General features: G+C 42.2%; 2 protein-coding genes across 3 annotated transcripts; one reads left to right on the forward strand and one right to left on the reverse strand.

Moving 5' to 3' along the window:
* Nucleotides 1-286: 286 nt before the first annotated feature.
* LOC118124581 (cilia- and flagella-associated protein 69) lies at nt 287-8,883 on the reverse strand. Of its 2 annotated transcripts, none has more exons than XM_035182569.2 (23): nt 8,538-8,883; nt 7,726-7,785; nt 7,567-7,632; nt 7,094-7,203; nt 6,935-7,011; nt 6,586-6,684; nt 5,930-6,082; nt 5,504-5,681; nt 5,198-5,321; nt 5,055-5,103; nt 4,838-4,959; nt 4,522-4,753; nt 3,764-3,928; nt 3,564-3,679; nt 3,252-3,370; nt 2,956-3,037; nt 2,592-2,784; nt 2,169-2,297; nt 1,932-2,008; nt 1,657-1,854; nt 1,245-1,331; nt 1,034-1,117; nt 287-532 (listed from the first exon to the last, which is right to left on the reverse strand). In XM_035182569.2, exons 1-23 carry the CDS (start codon nt 8,610-8,612, stop codon nt 365-367), a joined length of 2,763 nt encoding a protein of 920 aa, XP_035038460.2. In that variant the 5' UTR covers nt 8,613-8,883; the 3' UTR covers nt 287-364. The 2 variants fall into 2 exon arrangements, with proteins under 2 accessions (XP_035038460.2, XP_035038459.2); XM_035182568.2 differs by having other exon boundaries at nt 6,517-6,684.
* A 1,524-nt stretch (nt 8,884-10,407) lies between these two features.
* On the forward strand, nt 10,408-17,409 carry LOC118124587 (lysine-specific histone demethylase 1B). Its single transcript, XM_035182582.2, has 21 exons — nt 10,408-10,598; nt 10,745-10,887; nt 11,515-11,636; nt 11,726-11,815; nt 12,040-12,151; nt 12,247-12,360; nt 12,440-12,478; nt 12,653-12,845; nt 12,929-13,113; nt 13,276-13,446; nt 13,535-13,609; nt 13,706-13,840; nt 13,940-14,111; nt 14,291-14,418; nt 14,601-14,732; nt 14,875-14,949; nt 15,096-15,212; nt 15,295-15,420; nt 15,638-15,760; nt 15,852-16,004; nt 16,173-17,409. The coding sequence occupies exons 1-21, from the start codon at nt 10,583-10,585 to the stop codon at nt 16,254-16,256; spliced, it is 2,505 nt and encodes an 834-aa protein (XP_035038473.1). The 5' UTR covers nt 10,408-10,582; the 3' UTR covers nt 16,257-17,409.
* Nucleotides 17,410-17,641: the final 232 nt, after the last annotated feature.

Raw genomic sequence — 17,641 nt, forward strand, 5'->3', positions numbered from 1 at the left:
CATCAGATATGCTGAAATAAAACATGTCACCCATCTAAAAATCAAGTTTATTGCAACTGTGTGTGTGTGTGTGTGTGTGTGTGTGTGTGTGTGTGTGTGTGTGTGTATAACGGGTAGAAAGCTGGACCAGACTACAAGGTGCTGATTGTGCACATCAAGACACATCAAGTGACGTCATGTCTGCATCTGCTGCTGTTTCACTTCAACATCTGCAGACACAGGAAAGTTATAGTTTATACTGTCTAAAATATAAACACAAACAATAGCTCATTTTAAATGTGTTGATATAATCTTTATTTGGCTCTGTTAAGGATTTTAAATGAAAAAGAAAGCTATAAAATAAAAGTGTAGTAAAGGTCTTGTGTTAAACGTCTTTGACAGACCCGGAGCTGAAGAACTCTGGGTCCCGTGCTGCTGGTTCCTCCGGGTTCCGACCTGGACTCTGGGTTAGAGGTTTGGTCAGAGTCAGCTTCACTCCTGCAGGCGCCTGAGCCTCAGAGCTCTCTGCTGCGATCACCTGCCCAACGAAATGCTGCGACACAGACAAACACACACGTAACCATCAGGGAGGATGAATCCTTACTGTTCTGCACAGCAGTTTGTTGAGACACTTCCTGTTTGTTAGAATTAATTATGTTACATATTATGACTGAAAATCACCTCAGTAATGATCCGTTCCTCATTTATTTGATTTTGTCAAATTATTTCAAACAAGTTTTCTGCTCTTTTAAGACAGTAACCCTTAATTTTTACACATTTTATAAAAAATATAATATTTCTACTTTCTATTATATCTCTGCTTGTATTTCCTAGTGTTTTGCTCATGTGTTGAGTAATTAAAGACCAGTGAAAGGAGGAATGCTGTTACACTCGACGTCACTAAAAGCTTGATTAATTCTTGTCAAAACAACAGATAAAACCACTTTGCTCCTAAAGCTTCATGTTTTATCTTCTACAAACCAATGACTGAGACATTGTGTTGCAAACCTGATCCTACAATCTGTGTCATCATGTAAATGTGTCAGTGACAGACCTCTGCAGGATGAACCGCAGGATCCGCGTCCGTTCGTTTGGGTCTGGATGATTCCATGTCTTCCTTCCTCTGGGCTTTTACCTCCTGTACAGAAAAACAAGACAAACAGCACAGTTGTTACTGATGAGAATAAAAACAAGGTTATTGAAATATATTTCTATAATAGTGCTGCTGATTTTGAGGTTATATCAGCAAATATCAAATGTACAACCTTCAGGATTTCATAGTTCGAGGTTTTGGAAACGTAACTGTCCCAAGACTTCGCTGTGAGCTCCCGTTGTTTCCAGTGAGACTTTATCTGTGAGGAAATAAATGACACAAAAAGTTCACGTTATCAAAAGAGTCCAAACCATGAGACAAATGTCTTCTGATGAAAACATCCAGCGATTGAAACTTACAAGAAAGTAGAAAATATTAAACTAACAGACAAGGCTGAGATGCATGAGCCCGATGTTCTCTATTAAAGTTTGAGCATTAGTTCAGGACACAAGAAGAATTCATGGATCCACACATGAACTAATCTTTTCATATAACTCATGGCTTCTCTGTTGTTAATCAACGAATAATATCTCTGTAGAGGCTTTCTGCTCTTTGTGTGTTTTGCTGTGTTAGATTGTCCACACCTCCGTGTATATGATCTCCTCCTCACACGCCTCCTCCTTCCTCTGCTGCTCCAGGATGCTGATTTGTTCCGTCATCACCTTCCTTGCAGTGTCCTCTGCGATCTTACAGATGGCGCTCAGAGACTCCTGGTCTGGGCTGATCGGCCTCACGCCATCTAGAATCAGCTCCCTGCTGACCTCGTCCCACACCTCACCGACCTACAGCACCACAGTGTTAGTTCAGGCTATTGCAGTTCTGGAGTTTACGTCAAGTTCTGAGATGGGGTTTCCTGCACCTTAAAGTCCAGATATCTCCTGATGATGCCCAAAGTCACATAATCTTTGGCTGACAATCCGGGGAGGTCCAGAAAACCTGGGAGAGCAACAAGCATTTCAAAATATCTATATTTATAAAATCAGACCAAAGGAAAATCCCTGAACTCTTCACTCTTTCTTACAAACACCACTACCACACTTTGCATTGTGGCAAGGGACTGAAAATGGATCTGATTCTTCGATTTTTTCGTTTTTACCAAGTTTGCAGAAGATGGAGTAAATCTTCGACCGCAGGTTCTCTGATATCTCCAGCACTGCTGCACTCGGCGTGTTCGATGACAGCTGGGTGTCCTCCTGGTAACGCCTGAGGACGAGCCTCTGGGGATCTTTAAAAAATCAGGGGACAGAAAATACCAATATCAAAATTATCATTGGGGCAAAATCCTGAATAAAAATGTTTTTAGTCCAGATTTCTTAATGCCTGCCTATCCTTAGAACCACCAGCTCAACTCGTTTGTTTTCACTACTCGTGTGATTGAATGTTTTAAATCTTTAAACACTTTCTTGCACTTTCCGAAATATTAATGACAAATGTGGGAGGCTCCTGTGTAATCTAATTTGAAAATGTCGAAAAACATTCATCACACCCCTTCTGTTGTTGTTGTTGTCTAGTTGCAGACCTGTTATCCCTCCATGTTGGTCTCTGGTGACTCCCAGTTCCTCCTCTTCCAGCCTCCACAGCTGCAGCAGGAGTCTGGAAGCTGTCCGACCGCCGTCATCCCTCCAGCTCAGGATGTGAGTCAGAGTGTTGGGGTTGTCACATAACTCCAACAGGGTGGCGAGAACGATGGCGTGCACACACCTCGGGCTCGACTGAGACAGATACACCCAAAACAAAGAGTCTGAAGTTTATATTTCCTGTAGCTGCATGTGGACACTGCCAGACAGCAGACACCTTTCACACAAAGCCACTTAAAATGTGTTTTCATTACACAATTACTGGAGGAAACTGGAGTGTAAATCTGCTGGAAATCAGATACTTACAACGAGTAAGTCAAGCAGAAGAAACACTCCTTCTTTAACCAAGAAATAATCCTCTGTGGTGTAGCAGCCCACGATGCAGGACCTGGTGGGATTCAAAACAAAACACGGAAACAATCTCAGTTTTCTGGGTTTGAAATTAATAACAAGTTCACCAAGTACACTACATTTACACAATTTGAATCTATAAAGCTGAAAAGTGACAGAGAACACAGGAGCTGCGCTGATTCCTAACACGTCTTTGAGTGGATATGTTTTTATCATCATATCAAAGTTTGTTGAGACTCAGCTGAACTGACCACACACAGTCGACCGTGGAGAGGATGAGCTTGTTGTGTCCCAGGCCGCTGTAGAACTTGTCAGGGCCTTTCTTCAGGAAATGAACGGTCATCTCAACTCCCTCTGCCCCAAACAGTTCCTGTGGCAGATCATCACAGACGTTAAGTACGATATGAGACTGTAACTGGACATGTCAGGGTCTGGTCTGAGCATGAGACCACATCTATCCAACCAAATGTCAAAAGAAGGGGATTCTCACAAATAACTAATATCCTCTGAGTAATTTCAATAATTGCATAAAAGTAATTTAAACTACCTTTTGGCAGTTTTACCTTCCTGTGCATGTCGCTCTCACACAGCGCTGAAAGAATCAGCTGAATGTCTGACTTTATCTCCAGCGTCACCAGATCCTCCTCACCAGGACTCGCTTCCATCTGCATCAAAATCCCTGAGAAAATACACAGGTTCCAACCTCTCTCTGCTGATAACACTCAGTTAAATGATGTGTACGTCGCGATTTAACTTAATTCACCCATGAGCTGATTGATGGTTCCTTGGTCACAAAGGTCCTGGACGACGGACTCTTCACCTAAAGACGTCACAGATCTGAGAACTCTGATGCAGTGCCTCATCTGAGCCTTCTTACTGCCTCTGCCTCCGGTGCCATGGAAACTGTGACAATCGCCAAAGTAGGAATCTGAAATAAAATAGGAAAATATAATGGGTTTAATTTCTGATGGTGGAAGGATTGTTTGGTCAAATCTAGTGTGAAACACAGTAAGCATTTGAAATGAAAGTTTAAAATTTAATTTAAGTGTCAGTTTGTGTGTAGGAACCAAAATACTTAACAAGATACTGCAAATGAAATACCTTTAAATACCTGTCAGTGTCAGAGAGGAAAGTAGTTAAACTGTCATTTGAATTTTTAAAAAAGTTGATCTTTCAGGTGGTTAAACTGTCAGTTTGAGTTCGAGAGACACAAGTAGCTGAACCGTCAAGTTAGTTTTAAAGATAGAAAGCGGTTGAGGGGCCAGCTACGCAGTTAAACTGTCAGTTAAAGATTTACAGATAAGTCATTTGAAGTTTCGAGGACGAAAGCAGTTAAACTGATAGTTGAAGTGCAGGAGGTGAAAACAGTCAAAGTGGGATGAACGCAGTGGAGGTGTCACTATGGCAACAGTGGAAATTCACTGTAGAAAAGGTGTTTTGCTCAGGTCCAGGGTGTCAACATGCATGGATGTTACTCTACGACCTTTGACCTTTCCGATATGGGACCCCCTGGTTGCCCACCTTGCCCTGTGCACCAGTCCAGCAGGAGCAGCAGGCGTGCGTTTCCCAGACATGACACGTACTCGTCCAACATGAGCGGAGCGATGGTGGCGAGCGTGGCCAGTGCCTGCAGCTGGAGCTCTTCCTGCTGGATCGAGGACCAGTGACGCAAACCCGATCGTTGCTCAGCCGTGGCAGCAGGTGGCTTCACGAGCGTCAGCAGGGCCAGCATCACCTGTTCCTCTTTGTAAAGCTGAGAGAGGAGCGCATGGAGCAAACGTTCACACTCCAGTGATTCTATCAACTTACAGAACTGCTGACTGAGGCTGTGACTGACCTGCAGCGCAGCCAAATCCTTCGACATCAAAACCAACAGATTCAACAGCATCTTCTTCATTTTCAAATCTTCGCTGTTGTAGCTGAGTTTGAAGTTGCGAACCAGGGGATTGTGAGTTTTCACTAAAATACAGATATAGAAAAAGTTGCGTGAAAGCTGCTGTTAAACTCACGACTAACTGAATTGAAATTGATTTATAGGAAAACAGATGTCTTACACTCAGGAAATGTGGCGAACACCATGAGCTGCTTCGCAAATAGACTCTCCTGAAAATAAGAGACATCATGTCAGACTGTAGCAGTAACATAACGTGAAGTGATCTCACGTCACTGCTTTGCTAAGTATCTGTCCCGTACGCACAATGAGCAGAGAGTTGGGGTTTTCAGCGATGAGAGTTGTGATCACGAGCAGATCATTTCTGAGTTGGAGGTCTGAAGGTTGGAAACCGCTCATCAGCTGGTGAAAGAACGCTTCCTTCAGAGATCTAAGAGAAATGAAGAGACCACAAAACCTATTTCAACTTTAAATGTTGTGTTGACTTCCTTTAGCTGTTATTAACATTTCAGGATTATTTAGAATCAAATATTTGTCCTCTTTAGATAAATAAATGGTTAATTCCGATTCTTCCATGTTTGAAAACACCATAAAACCTCAGGAGACGCCTACACAATACACTCCATGCTGCTGAGCTGAGCGGTGACCGTGTCCTTGCTGCCTCTCTCCAGCAGGTTCCAGAGGATTTCTGAGGAGTGGACAAGGACCTGACCGGATGGGTCGGGCTGGTTCATGTGGAGACAGATTGTCTCGGCTCCCCGTGCATTCAGTATTAAAGCACAGTTCATATCTGCGGATGTAAAATGACATAAGACGAAGTACAGAGACGTGATTATTGATAAAAACAACTCATTGACCTGCTGACATTGACACAAGGACACTTAAAATCACTGTTTTCATTGTTTGCCTAATTGTTCGATTTATTGCATTATGCTCTCGAGGGCTGGCTACTCCGTCTAATGAGGGAGGACATCTGCTTGAATTGACAGGTCCGACACATCCCCTCCTCCACTACCTCAGTGAAAACCAGTTACTGACCAGAGGAGCCTGAGAGGATCTGAAGGGTCTTCAGGAGCTGCAGCTTGATGGTGGGCTGCTTCTCCAGAGTGCTCATGGAGAGGAGCAGCGTCTGTGCCACGTCACTGAGCTCCAGCAGCTGCAGCCTGTAGCCTGGAGAGGTCGGCTGGAGACCTGCACACAGAAGAAAGCTTTATTAGATATTACATACGACCAGAAAGTCCTGGAAACACGGAGGAAATAAAACAAACAAAGAGAAGATGAGAGAAAATATGAATGGTAGAACAGAAAGATATATTTAGCATTTGAAAGAAATTGAATTCACTATGATTATTTGTTTAAATCTTGATAGGATAATGAGGACAAGTAGAACACAAATAAACCACCAATAACTAAAAATTATACAGAAATAGGTAATTGAGAAGTTTACTATTATGATACAAGTTAGGAGAAATATCAGTTTTTATAGGAAAACCGTGGAGACGTTCAAGTGAATAAATGTAAAAAAGAATGAAAAGAAAGAAATGATGAAATAAATAAAACAGACAGTAAAACAAAAAAACAAAAAGCACAAGCATGCCACCACAGGAGCCATGAGAGAGTCTCACTTAGTGAAAGTCTAGAAAATCTGTTAGAGCATAAAGTCCGAGGCTTCGTCCTGGTGGCACTGTCCGTACCGTCGTGCAGCTGTTTAGGAGCCACATGGTTGTAGAAAGATTTCACAGTTTCAACTATCTGTTGTCTCACTTCGGCTTCTGACACCCTCATGAGACACCCTGTGAACAGAGACACATCTGTCAGTCCCTTCCCCAGAAGCAAAAGGACAAATTATATGAAGGATATCACAGGTTTGTTATGTCCATTAAAATGGTAGAAGACTCTGCATTTTGAGTCCCGTGCAAACATGAATGCACCATAACAATCACCACTAGAATAATGTAAATTGACAAATATAGTTTTTATGTAAATATGAGCAGTAATATAAGAGCAGTGACCAAGCTATGAAAGAGCTTTTAATGAGTTTACCCAAGTGGGAGATGAACTCGATGACGTCCTGAGCGTATTTCAGCTCATCAGATGCTTTCTCCTTCAGGAAGGGAAATCTGAGAGGAAGCAGAGCAACACTTAGATGTTCAGATGATCTCATGAGAAAACAGGTTGAAATATTAGCATTCATTTTCTTACCTGCAGATTTTAAGAGCCTCACACAATATGGGCAGATATTCAGGGTGGTCCTTCACTTTCTCAGCACAGATATTGAGAATTTTGGCGACGTCTTTCAGATCCTTCAACAGCTGGAAACAGCTTAGGACGTTTAACACCATTTTCAGCAGAAATTTATGTCTTGCTCATGCACAGACATAAATCAGTCATCATAAGAGCTGAGACTATTTTAGAACAGGCAAAATGCTGACAGACACGGTGACGCAGAGGTAAATTAGAGCCTTGGGAACAGCTTTTGGCTCCGTGGTCAGGTTGCATGAGAGCGGATCTATTTCCATCACTGCACCGGGAAACATTAATGAGGAAACGTTGACAATCTGCTGTCGTGTGTGTGACACCTCATATAATCAGACATTATGAGATAAGGACTTCATGGAAAGAGAAATCGACCTGATAGGAAAAAGTCAGAACATCATAACCAGGGGAAAGGATACAAAACCAACTTGGCTTCTCTTCAATAGTTTCTTCAGGACAAAAAGGTGCCTCTCCTTCAAATTAGCCTTCAGTAAAAAACAGAATAAACAGTATGATTACATTTAACATCACATAAAACCAAAAAAATAAACCAGTGCCGACTTTCACGTTTAACTGACCGTCAACGGATCTTCAAGGAGACGAATCACCTTTGTTGAATCCAGACTTTTGGCACTGACCTGTTCAGACAAATACAGATTCCACTGTTCTTTAAAGTACTACTGTCTTTATAATGACTCGTCTTTAGTGACTCAAAGACTCAACCACAATTTTGATTTATGAAATTATTATAGGTCTTCTGAGAATGTGTCAAAATCTTCTCCATCCGAATCTGCCTATATCTAAAATGTCTTTTATTTTACTTTGCATTGATCCTTTAAAAATCTAATTTTATATTGACTTATACTGACATTGACTTTTTTTGATTCTTGTGTTAATGTGTCAATGTAAAACACCTTGAATTTAAAGGTGACACAGAAATACTCTTTTCTTATTAATTGGTGCATATTCCCTGCTACTTTTATGGAGAAAACCATAATTATTATTATTATTATCATCTGGAGCCTTGGATCACTTTTCTCTTTTATTTATTAATTTTTTAAAATCCTGTAGTCCATTCCTGAAATAAGGGCTCTTTCATATAAAACACCAATTTTATAATTGTATTAATATTAGCTTGTGATGGTCTAGTTATCAAAATAAAACATCTAAATATCAGATTAATTTGTTCTTTAAACCAAAAAAGGCAATTTCCAGCGATTTACTTCAAACACAAAGACAATAAGAGAAGAGACACAGGAGGATATAGAAATACACATTTAAATATGATATAAATATGATATAAACAGAAGGGTATAAATAACAGTCGAGTTGCAGGGCAGCCACCAGAGACATGACACCAGTATAATGAGAACACAAACCCAGTGTTTACCTCCTGGTGCTGCCTCATGTCTGCTGCTCCGGGGATGTCCGGTTTCTTTCTGTGTAAAACTTTCCCTGAATCCATTTGGAAAAGTCAGGAAATGATGATTTCTCTTCTCACTTCAGCAGCAAACACGAACGGTGTCTCTTCATCTCTCTCTGTGGTTTCCTCTTGGTCTGAGTAACGCGCTAACACATCGGGACGTCACTCACAAACCCGGGTTAGGGTGCGGGTTGGCCCCGAAGCACCTTTAACTCGGACCTGGTTTGTTTTGAGGTGAGATAAACGTCCAGTAAAGGACAAACTCAGATCGTGGCAGCGGTAGCTCGTAGAGACACTTCCGGTGTCAACAGAAACTCCCACTGGCAGCTGCCTCTTGCACAGTGGCAGCTGCCTTTGTTGTCTGTGTTGCCACACTGATTAAAGGCAGCTGCCACTGTTGCCCCACTGTTACTCCTTCAACTTCAAAATATTTGTTGTGAGTTATGAACTTCTATGGTGTAAAACAGGCACCAGTGCGTATACAAGACAAAAGATGAACACAACAAACAGCTACTGACCCACTACCTTTGAACCAAGTTTTATTCTCATGTCTTCAGTATTTATTATAATTCAGTTAACTGACACTGACGCCGTGGACAGCAATATGGATACAGGCCGGTTTGTCCTGTTAAGATAAAGTGAAATGTACTGATATGGAAGCAAACTGTTATTTATACTTTCCTGGCTAACCAGTAATTCCAAGTACATCTCCACTCGGGTTACCAAGTACTACTTGAAAAAGTATTATTTTACGTGTATTAATTTGTGCAAATGCAGATCATAACACCTAAATTAAAGCATTGAATTATAGCATTGTCTCTCGTAAAGAAAACATATTGTGTCAGTGATGGTAAATGTTTATAATCGAACCTTAAAAAGGGCGACAGAGCAAACAGACACAAACAGCAGGTTTTACATGTGTCAAAGATAGAAAAGGTGTTGTAGTAAGGACTGGGTTAAAGTGACTGGTCTGATTTGCATATCTGCAGAAAAATCAAGCAGATATATTGAATCAGATAAAGAGAGATATGCACAATAGGCAAACATAAATACACATATGGAAATACCGGATTGTACACATGCTAATGCAGTGAAGTGTCGACTTGTCACTTGTTACAGTGCAAAGTAATAATGATGTCCTCAAAAGTTCTTTGACAGCAGAACAGTAATATCACTTAATTTTTAAATGCAGTTCATAAAACACAATTACTCAGCAACATGAAGACACAATACCTTGTTCTCCTTGATCTTTAGGGAAACCTAGTGTGGGTAGCCCAATCTACATTATGTGCTCATTAGTCAACTTCCTTTTGCATGGAGACTGGATTTCTTTGGCTTTGAAAAAAATACTATTATGTAATTTGTTGTGTGTCGCTGTCAGGAGTCTGAAGTGTGGCACAGGCACATCTCATAAATGACCAGTATAGACACAAAGAAAATAATTAACATGGCATGGACCCAAAGTTAAACTAAACCCCTGAAACAACTTTTTTACAGATGAAAACCAATATTTGTGGATATTTAGTGGATAAAACATGTATTTGTTTTATTACCATAACTGTACGCAGCGTCTCAACCCTCCACGATGAACAATAACAAGTTATAAACGTTCACCAACGAGTCCACATCTCCCTGAATGAGTCACAAACAGCGGCAACTGCCCCCAAACCACAGTGGCACTTTCTACTGCCACCGGAAGTGCCTCTGCGAGCTGCCGCTGCCACGATTTGAGCTGCTGCCTCTCCTCGGCGTACCCGCGTTGCTATGGTGACCGCGTAGTACGGCGAGAGGCGCGGCCCAATCCCGCACGAGACGCCCACTTCCTCTCGGAAACCGGACGTGGTGTCCTGCTAACAACAACAGCGCGGGGGGGGTTGTGCGGGGGGGAAACCAGCCTCTCTGCTCCCGCAACAATAGAAGGGATCGAACCATTTTCACGCACAAAATACACCCCGCAGAAACCCCGTCATGAACGTGAACAGGTCCCGGGGCTGGTGACGTGCGGGCCGGCCATGCTGTCAGACGCAGGTCAGTGTTCGATGCTGCTTCGTGCTAATCGCTAAACGTGACGCCGATCGTTTGGTTTAAAGGTCTCGGCCGTGCGTCCTCTCCTGTGTTCACGCGCTAACCTCACGCGCTAATGCCACATGTGTGTTGTTGTCGTGATTGTCCAGACTACTGCGGGAACGCCTCCGGTGCCCGGCGGGCCAAGAAGAGGAGCTCCGGGGAGGCGCCGGGGGACAGCCAGACCCTGCGCTCCTCCGGGAGGCAGATCAACGTCCGGGTGAAGCGAACCAACAACCCGCCACCTGGACAGGTAACCGCCGAGCAGCAGCCATGTTCCACCTGTCAGTCAAAAAGCCTGTACTGTGACTGGCACATGCAGTATGTGAGAGTATTAGTACATATTTATATACCATGCCTGCCTTTATGTGCATATTCATATTTTTCAATATCTCCTACTGTACAAATACAGGATACATCCTCGTGCAACTTTACTCCAGTGCTTCTCTTTAAGCATACTATTCTGTTTGTAGTGAAAGGTGTAAATTAGGTGCATATTTCATGTATTTTATTTTTATTGCCTTATTTTTATGTGATATTTTCATGTGTTTTATTGTCTTTTCCTCTGTCTGCTGCTGTAACATGTGAATGTCTCTGGCGTGGGATCAATAAGTCTCATCTCATTTCATCTTATCTGTCAAAAAGGAGTAATTTCATATAAACTGTCATTACTTCATTTGTCTTTCTAATTCTCTTTCTAATTTCACCATCATTTTATGTGCAATCCTGTTTCCATTGTTTATATTATTGCGTTTATAATAACCCTCTTGTTTGCAATTGTTAATATTGCAGATTTACTTATTTAATACTTTTCTACTTACTTTTGCAAATTTCAATTGCAATTAAGTTTGGTCATAACACTCTCAGCACTCTCTTCCAGAGCAAGAGAAAAGCTACAGACACAGAGGAAGAGGACGATCAGTCCGAGAAGAAGTACAGAAAGTGTGAGAAGGCTGGATGCTCTGCCACGTACCCCGTGTGTTTTGCGAGCGCAAATGAGAGGTACCAGGTTTCTTGGTAAAACAGAAGTAAAAGGATTTAACTCAGTTACGTGCTGGTTGACAGGGGCTCATTCTGCTGTCTCCTCTCAGATGTGCTAAGAACGGATACACGTCTCGATGGTATCATCTGTCCTGTGGTGAACATTTCTGCAATGAATGCTTCGATCACTACTACAGGAGGTAATGTTGACAGAGCCGCTGAAGAAATAACCTCAGTACAATACTGTGCCACATCTTGGGAAATCATTTCTCATCATATATCACGAATCGTGGTTGTAATAATTCAAGTGTTGCTGTCTGAAGAGTATAAGTCAGATATTTTAGTGTTTGGCAACTCGTACATCTCAGAGCAGGCTCACCTCTTTTATATAGATGAAATTTGATTAACTTTTTTATTATTTCAGCCACAAAGACGGCTATGAGACCTTTGCATCGTGGAAGAAGGTGTGGACGAGTAATGGGAAAAGTGAGCCCAGTCTTAAAGCTTTCATGGCCGATCAGCAGCTGCCGTTCTGGGTACGTGGACGCTGCCATCCTGGTTCCTGTCAAACAGCTGAATGTGGCATCTCTGAGTTCTCCATACATGTTACATGTTTACATGTTACTTTCAGGTTCAATGCACCAAACCGGAGTGTAGGAAGTGGCGTCAGCTGACTAAGGAGATCCAACTCACTCCTTCCTTAGCAGCAACATATCGCTGTGGAATGAAGTTCAACAACATTAAGGTGAACAGGAAACAGGAAAAACGAGGCATTGACTGAGTGACCTTTTGTTGTTGTAATAACCTTGTTTGCTTGTCTACAGAGTGAAGGACCGGACCAGTGCTCCCAACCAGAGGACCTGGTAAGAGCTGGGGATGATCCCAACACAGATCATAGCAAATAAGGAACAGTCTGCAGCCAACATCATTCATTATAAAAAAGTCTAAATTAACTGATAATGCATCTATTGTGTGTCATTAAAAGATTATGGATTGATTTTCCTTCTCTTTAACCCCAAGCTCTTTTATTCTCTCAGAGAGTAGCTGAGGTGACCGACAGCTGGTGGCATTCAATGCTGATTTTGCCGCCACTGTTTAAAGAAAGTCCAGCCAGCCCTTTCCTCGCTGCCTACTACCCCGACTGTGTGGGAATGAGTCCGTCAGGCTCTCCCAGCAACATGTCTCTGAACGATCTGAGGGCCGATCACTGCCGAGCTGTACCGCCACAAAGTAAGTCTGTGAGTGCAGGAGAAAGTTAGAGACGTCAGTCCAGAGCACCAATGTGGTTAACTTATCATAATTGTATCCTTCAGTTCCAGGTCTGTGTCCGTACTTCCAGCCCTTCTATCAGCCTAATGAGTGTGGCAAGGCCCTGTGTGTGCGGCCGGATATGATGGAGCTGGATGAGCTTTACGAGTTTCCAGAGTTTTCTCGTGATCCCACCATGTACTTGGCTTTGCGTAACCTTATTCTGGCTTCCTGGCACAAGAACTGCAAGGTACGCTGCTGACATCGGCCAACACCGATCTATTGAACCAGGAAATACATTCCTTTCTTATGTTTTTCTACCTTTTTAAATATCTCATTGTTCCCTAAAAGTGATTTTAAAACTCCATAAAACAACAAGCAGCTGAGATAATTTATCTATTTATTTCTAAAGGAGATGCTGACCTCTCAGAAATGTGCCCAGCACATCATTGTCCGGGGGTTGGTGCGTGTGCGCTGCGTGCAGGAGCTGGACCGGGTGCTCAACTTCATGACCAGGAAGGGTTTGATCAACACGGGTTTGCTGGCGGTCAAACAGCCGCTCCTCCCCGAAAGACATCGGGCTGTGAGTGTCAACAGCTCACATCTACATATTTATGATAAGTTATTTGGTTTTAAAAGCTCACAGTCCTCCAACATCTTGTTTTTTACAGAAGAACGTTATTGTCATCGGTGCTGGAGCTTCAGGACTTGCTGCTGCCCGGCAGCTGCAAAACTTTGGCACTCAGGTTAAAATACTTCACTTAACTTGGATTCTTATTTTCACATCTTCACACTGTCGTCTGGTCACAAGGTTACATCCTTTATTTCCTTTGATTTGACAGGTGATGGTGCTGGAGGCGAGGGAGAGAATCGGAGGTCGAGTGTGGGATGACTCGTCTCTGGGCGTCACTGTGGGCCGAGGAGCACAAATTGTCAATGGTTGTGTAAATAACCCCATTGCCCTGATGTGTGAACAGGTAAGAATTAATGTGTATGGACCCAAAATACTTTCCTATATTTTGATCATGATCTTTAGTCTATTAACTATTTGTTCCCTCTTCCTTCCTCTGATGCAGATGGGCATCCAGATGCACAAGCTGGGGGAGCGGTGTGACCTCTTCCAGGAGGGAGGACAGGTTACTGACCCGGCCATTGACAAGCGCATGGACTTCCACTTCAACGCCATCCTGGACGTGGTGTCAGATTGGAGGAAGGACAAGTCACAGAACCAGGACACACCACTTGGAGGTGCTGAACCGTTATCACCAGACACATCGTGATTGTTTTATTATAACAGAAAACTCCATGTCACTGGAAATTAAGATTTAAACGTTTCATATCATCAGGAAAGAGTCATTATTGGCCTTCTTGCAGAAAACTGACTTTGGATGTATTTTTTATGTATTAGTATGATTTTATTTCTGCAGAAAAAGTCCAGGAGGTGAAGAAGAACTTTCTGCAGGAGTCTGGGATCCAGTTTAGTGAGTTGGAGGAGAAAGTGCTTCAGTTTCACCTCAGCAACCTGGAGTATGGCTGTGGAAGCATGTTAGACCAGGTCTGGAAAACTCTAAAACACTGCAAGTTTTCTTTCCTGTTTGAGGTTCGTTATGAACAGAAAGTCTGTTGATGTTTTCTGATGAACAGGAAGTTCAGGCTGGAAACTGGAAAATCCCTCAGTCTCTTTGAACTGTCTGCATGCTGCTCATATATTAATACGATAAAAATGTTTGTTTGTAGGTATCAGCAAGATCCTGGGATCACAACGAGTGTTTTGCCCAATTCTCAGGAGACCACACTTTACTCAATAAGGGCTACTCGGTCTTACTCCACAAACTGGCCGAGGCCCTCGACGTCCGCACAAAGTGTCCGGTTTGTTTGACTTTTTACTTACTTTTTTCTTTTTTTAAACTTACATTTAACACTTAATTAACCTGCCCTGCATTACATTACATTAGAGTATGAAGTTGTGTACTAAATACTGCATTAAATGTACTTTTTATTCAAATTTTAGGTTCAGGCCATTGACTACTCAGGTGACGTTGTCAGAGTTACCTCCTCCAATGGGTCCCAGTGGACGGCACAGAAGGTAAAAACATAAAGACTCTTCAACATGATATTACACAATCTTTATTATTCATAAAGACTTAGAGAGTTCAAACTAAGCAAAATCTTTTTATTCTTAATGACTTTATTTCATGTTTATTTTTACTTTAACGTCCTTTCCTCTTTCAGGTTCTTGTTACAGTCCCATTGACTTTACTGCAGAAGAATTTGATTCAGTTCAACCCTCCACTTCCTGAAAGGAAACTGAAAGCAATCCACAGTCTGGGAGCTGGTATCATAGAAAAGGTCAAATCTGCTTGAGGTGTCTGTTGGTTTCACTTTCTCTGTCTGTGGCTAAATGATAAAACATGTGTATCTCCACCTGCAGATCGCTCTTCAGTTCCCGTACAGATTCTGGGACAACAAAATCCAAGGGGCCGATTACTTTGGTCACATCCCACCGGGTCCTGACAAGAGAGGCATGTTCAGCGTCTTCTATGACATGGATCCACAGGTTTGTTTCTCTCCGTTCACCCACTAGACGAAGACACAAACATCGTCTCACTGCTGTTTGTCTTTTCTATAATATACAAGTTCTTCTTTCTGTGTTAACCATGAGAGAAGGAGGGGATTTGGATGTAAGCAGCATCTTAGCAAGACACATGGATATATAGGTTTGACCTCCTGTCATGATTACACTGTGCTTTAATGCTATGGTTGTGTATCTGTAGGGAAAGCAGGCTGTCCTCATGTCAGTGATCACTGGTGATGCCGTCCCTGCTGTTCGGGACCTGGAGGACAAGGCGGTGGTTGATGAGTGCATGAAAGTTCTGCGTGCACTTTTCAAGGAACAGGTAATGACATCACATTCTACAATTACATTTTTGTGTGCGTGTGTGTGGGTGTGTGTGTTTTTCATCTCTGTTGATATTCTCTTCTTGTCAGGACGTCCCGGAGCCGATACACTTCTTTGTCACACATTGGAGCAAAGACATCTGGTCCCAGATGTCCTACAGCTTTGTGAAGACAGGCGGCAGTGGAGAGGCCTATGACATCCTTGCTGAAGACATACAGGGCAAAGTCTTCTTTGCTGGCGAGGTAATATTATTAAGAAAAGTGCGATTATAAATAGCACGTTATCCATAACAGCAGTGCTCTTCCTGCTTTGACAAGTCCAAATTGTATGCAGTGAAACAGGTCACCAACCTAATTTCACACTGTACTTTTTAATTGATTTATTGCCGTTGTTACCATCTTTGTTACCAGGCCACCAACAGACACTTCCCTCAGACTGTGACCGGAGCCTACCTCAGTGGGGTCCGAGAGGCCAGCAAGATGGCTGCTATGTAAACTGTCAGCACCAGATCACTCAACAGCACCAGCATGGACACACACGGGTCGCACTGACAAACAGACCTTTACTCAGCTCTGACTGCGTTCCCTTAGTCGCTCCACATGACGTTTCACCTCACTGTCATGTGTCTGATCAGCGAGACACCGTGAACTCGAGCTCTCCAGGTCCCGGCTCCACATACTTAACACACGATTGATCAAAGTGATTTTTATTTATGTCACAAACCAGCTGTCAAAAGGATTTTAGTCGGCGACAAGAAGCAAAAAACCATCGTAGCAAAGGAGGTAGACTGTGTGTGATTATCCCTGTGTGGCTCGGCCATGTTCCACTGTGCTGGAGAGCAGGATGATCTCATCTTGAGTTTTACGGTTGGTGTCGCGAGCACTTCTGTAATGAAATGGTTCAAAATGTTCATTTGAAGACATGAGGCTGCATGAAACATTGGTTAACTCTCCGTTTTCTAATCATGAATCAACCTGAATAAGATTTAATCTCCAGGGATCAAGTTTCAAGAGATGATACAGTGATGTTTAAAAACGAAATCTTCTTTGAGAGTTGCCTGCCAATGTTTTATACAACTGTAATGGATTCGCATTGTTTTGCATGTGATATATGTGTTGGTACAAATGGTTTAGTGAACAGGACGAAAGGTTAGATATTTACTATTAGTCCTTCTGCGATAGCACTTTTATTTATAGCATTGATTTGATTTGGAAAAAAAGAAATGAATAGTTCATGTCACAAGTTAAATTCCTCTTGTGGTTGAGAATGATCAGAAGACACCAGATCGTCCCCTTACCTTCTCAGGGATTTGATCAGGATTTTACCACCTAGAGAAAAATAATAATGTATTTGTACAATTTTGAATATCATTGTTTAAAAAAAGGTCACACAAACAACCAAAGGAGGAAAGTAAATCCTTCCTATTTCCCTTGTGTTAGCTCTTGAATTCAAACTGAACCGTAGTTGTTGGGGGTTGGGAATCAGCACAGCAATGTCCTCACTGTCTTGGATCGATGTTGACTAATGATGCTTTACATGTAGAGTCAGATCTGTGTGAGAATCTAGAATCATGTCCCGTCTGTCTGACATCACAGTGCTTCAATATTTATCTTGTACGTGTGTAATAAACTGAGCTTTGAACTGCCACCATCAGCTGATCGGTTTTACTCTGGAAGAAGATCCACATGCTGGTACCTCAAATTAATGTTTTCATATTTATGGATTTGCTCTATTCTGTGGAATAGACTTTAATGTCTTAACTCTTGTCTACACTGCAGATCACTGTGCCAACTACAGATATGAATACTCAACTATTAATTAGCACTTACATAGAAAGTTATACATTATATATATATATATATTATACAAGACATTATAC

Source organism: Hippoglossus stenolepis, chromosome 17 (genome assembly GCF_022539355.2).
Source record: "Hippoglossus stenolepis isolate QCI-W04-F060 chromosome 17, HSTE1.2, whole genome shotgun sequence".
Lineage (NCBI taxonomy): Eukaryota > Metazoa > Chordata > Actinopteri > Pleuronectiformes > Pleuronectidae > Hippoglossus > Hippoglossus stenolepis.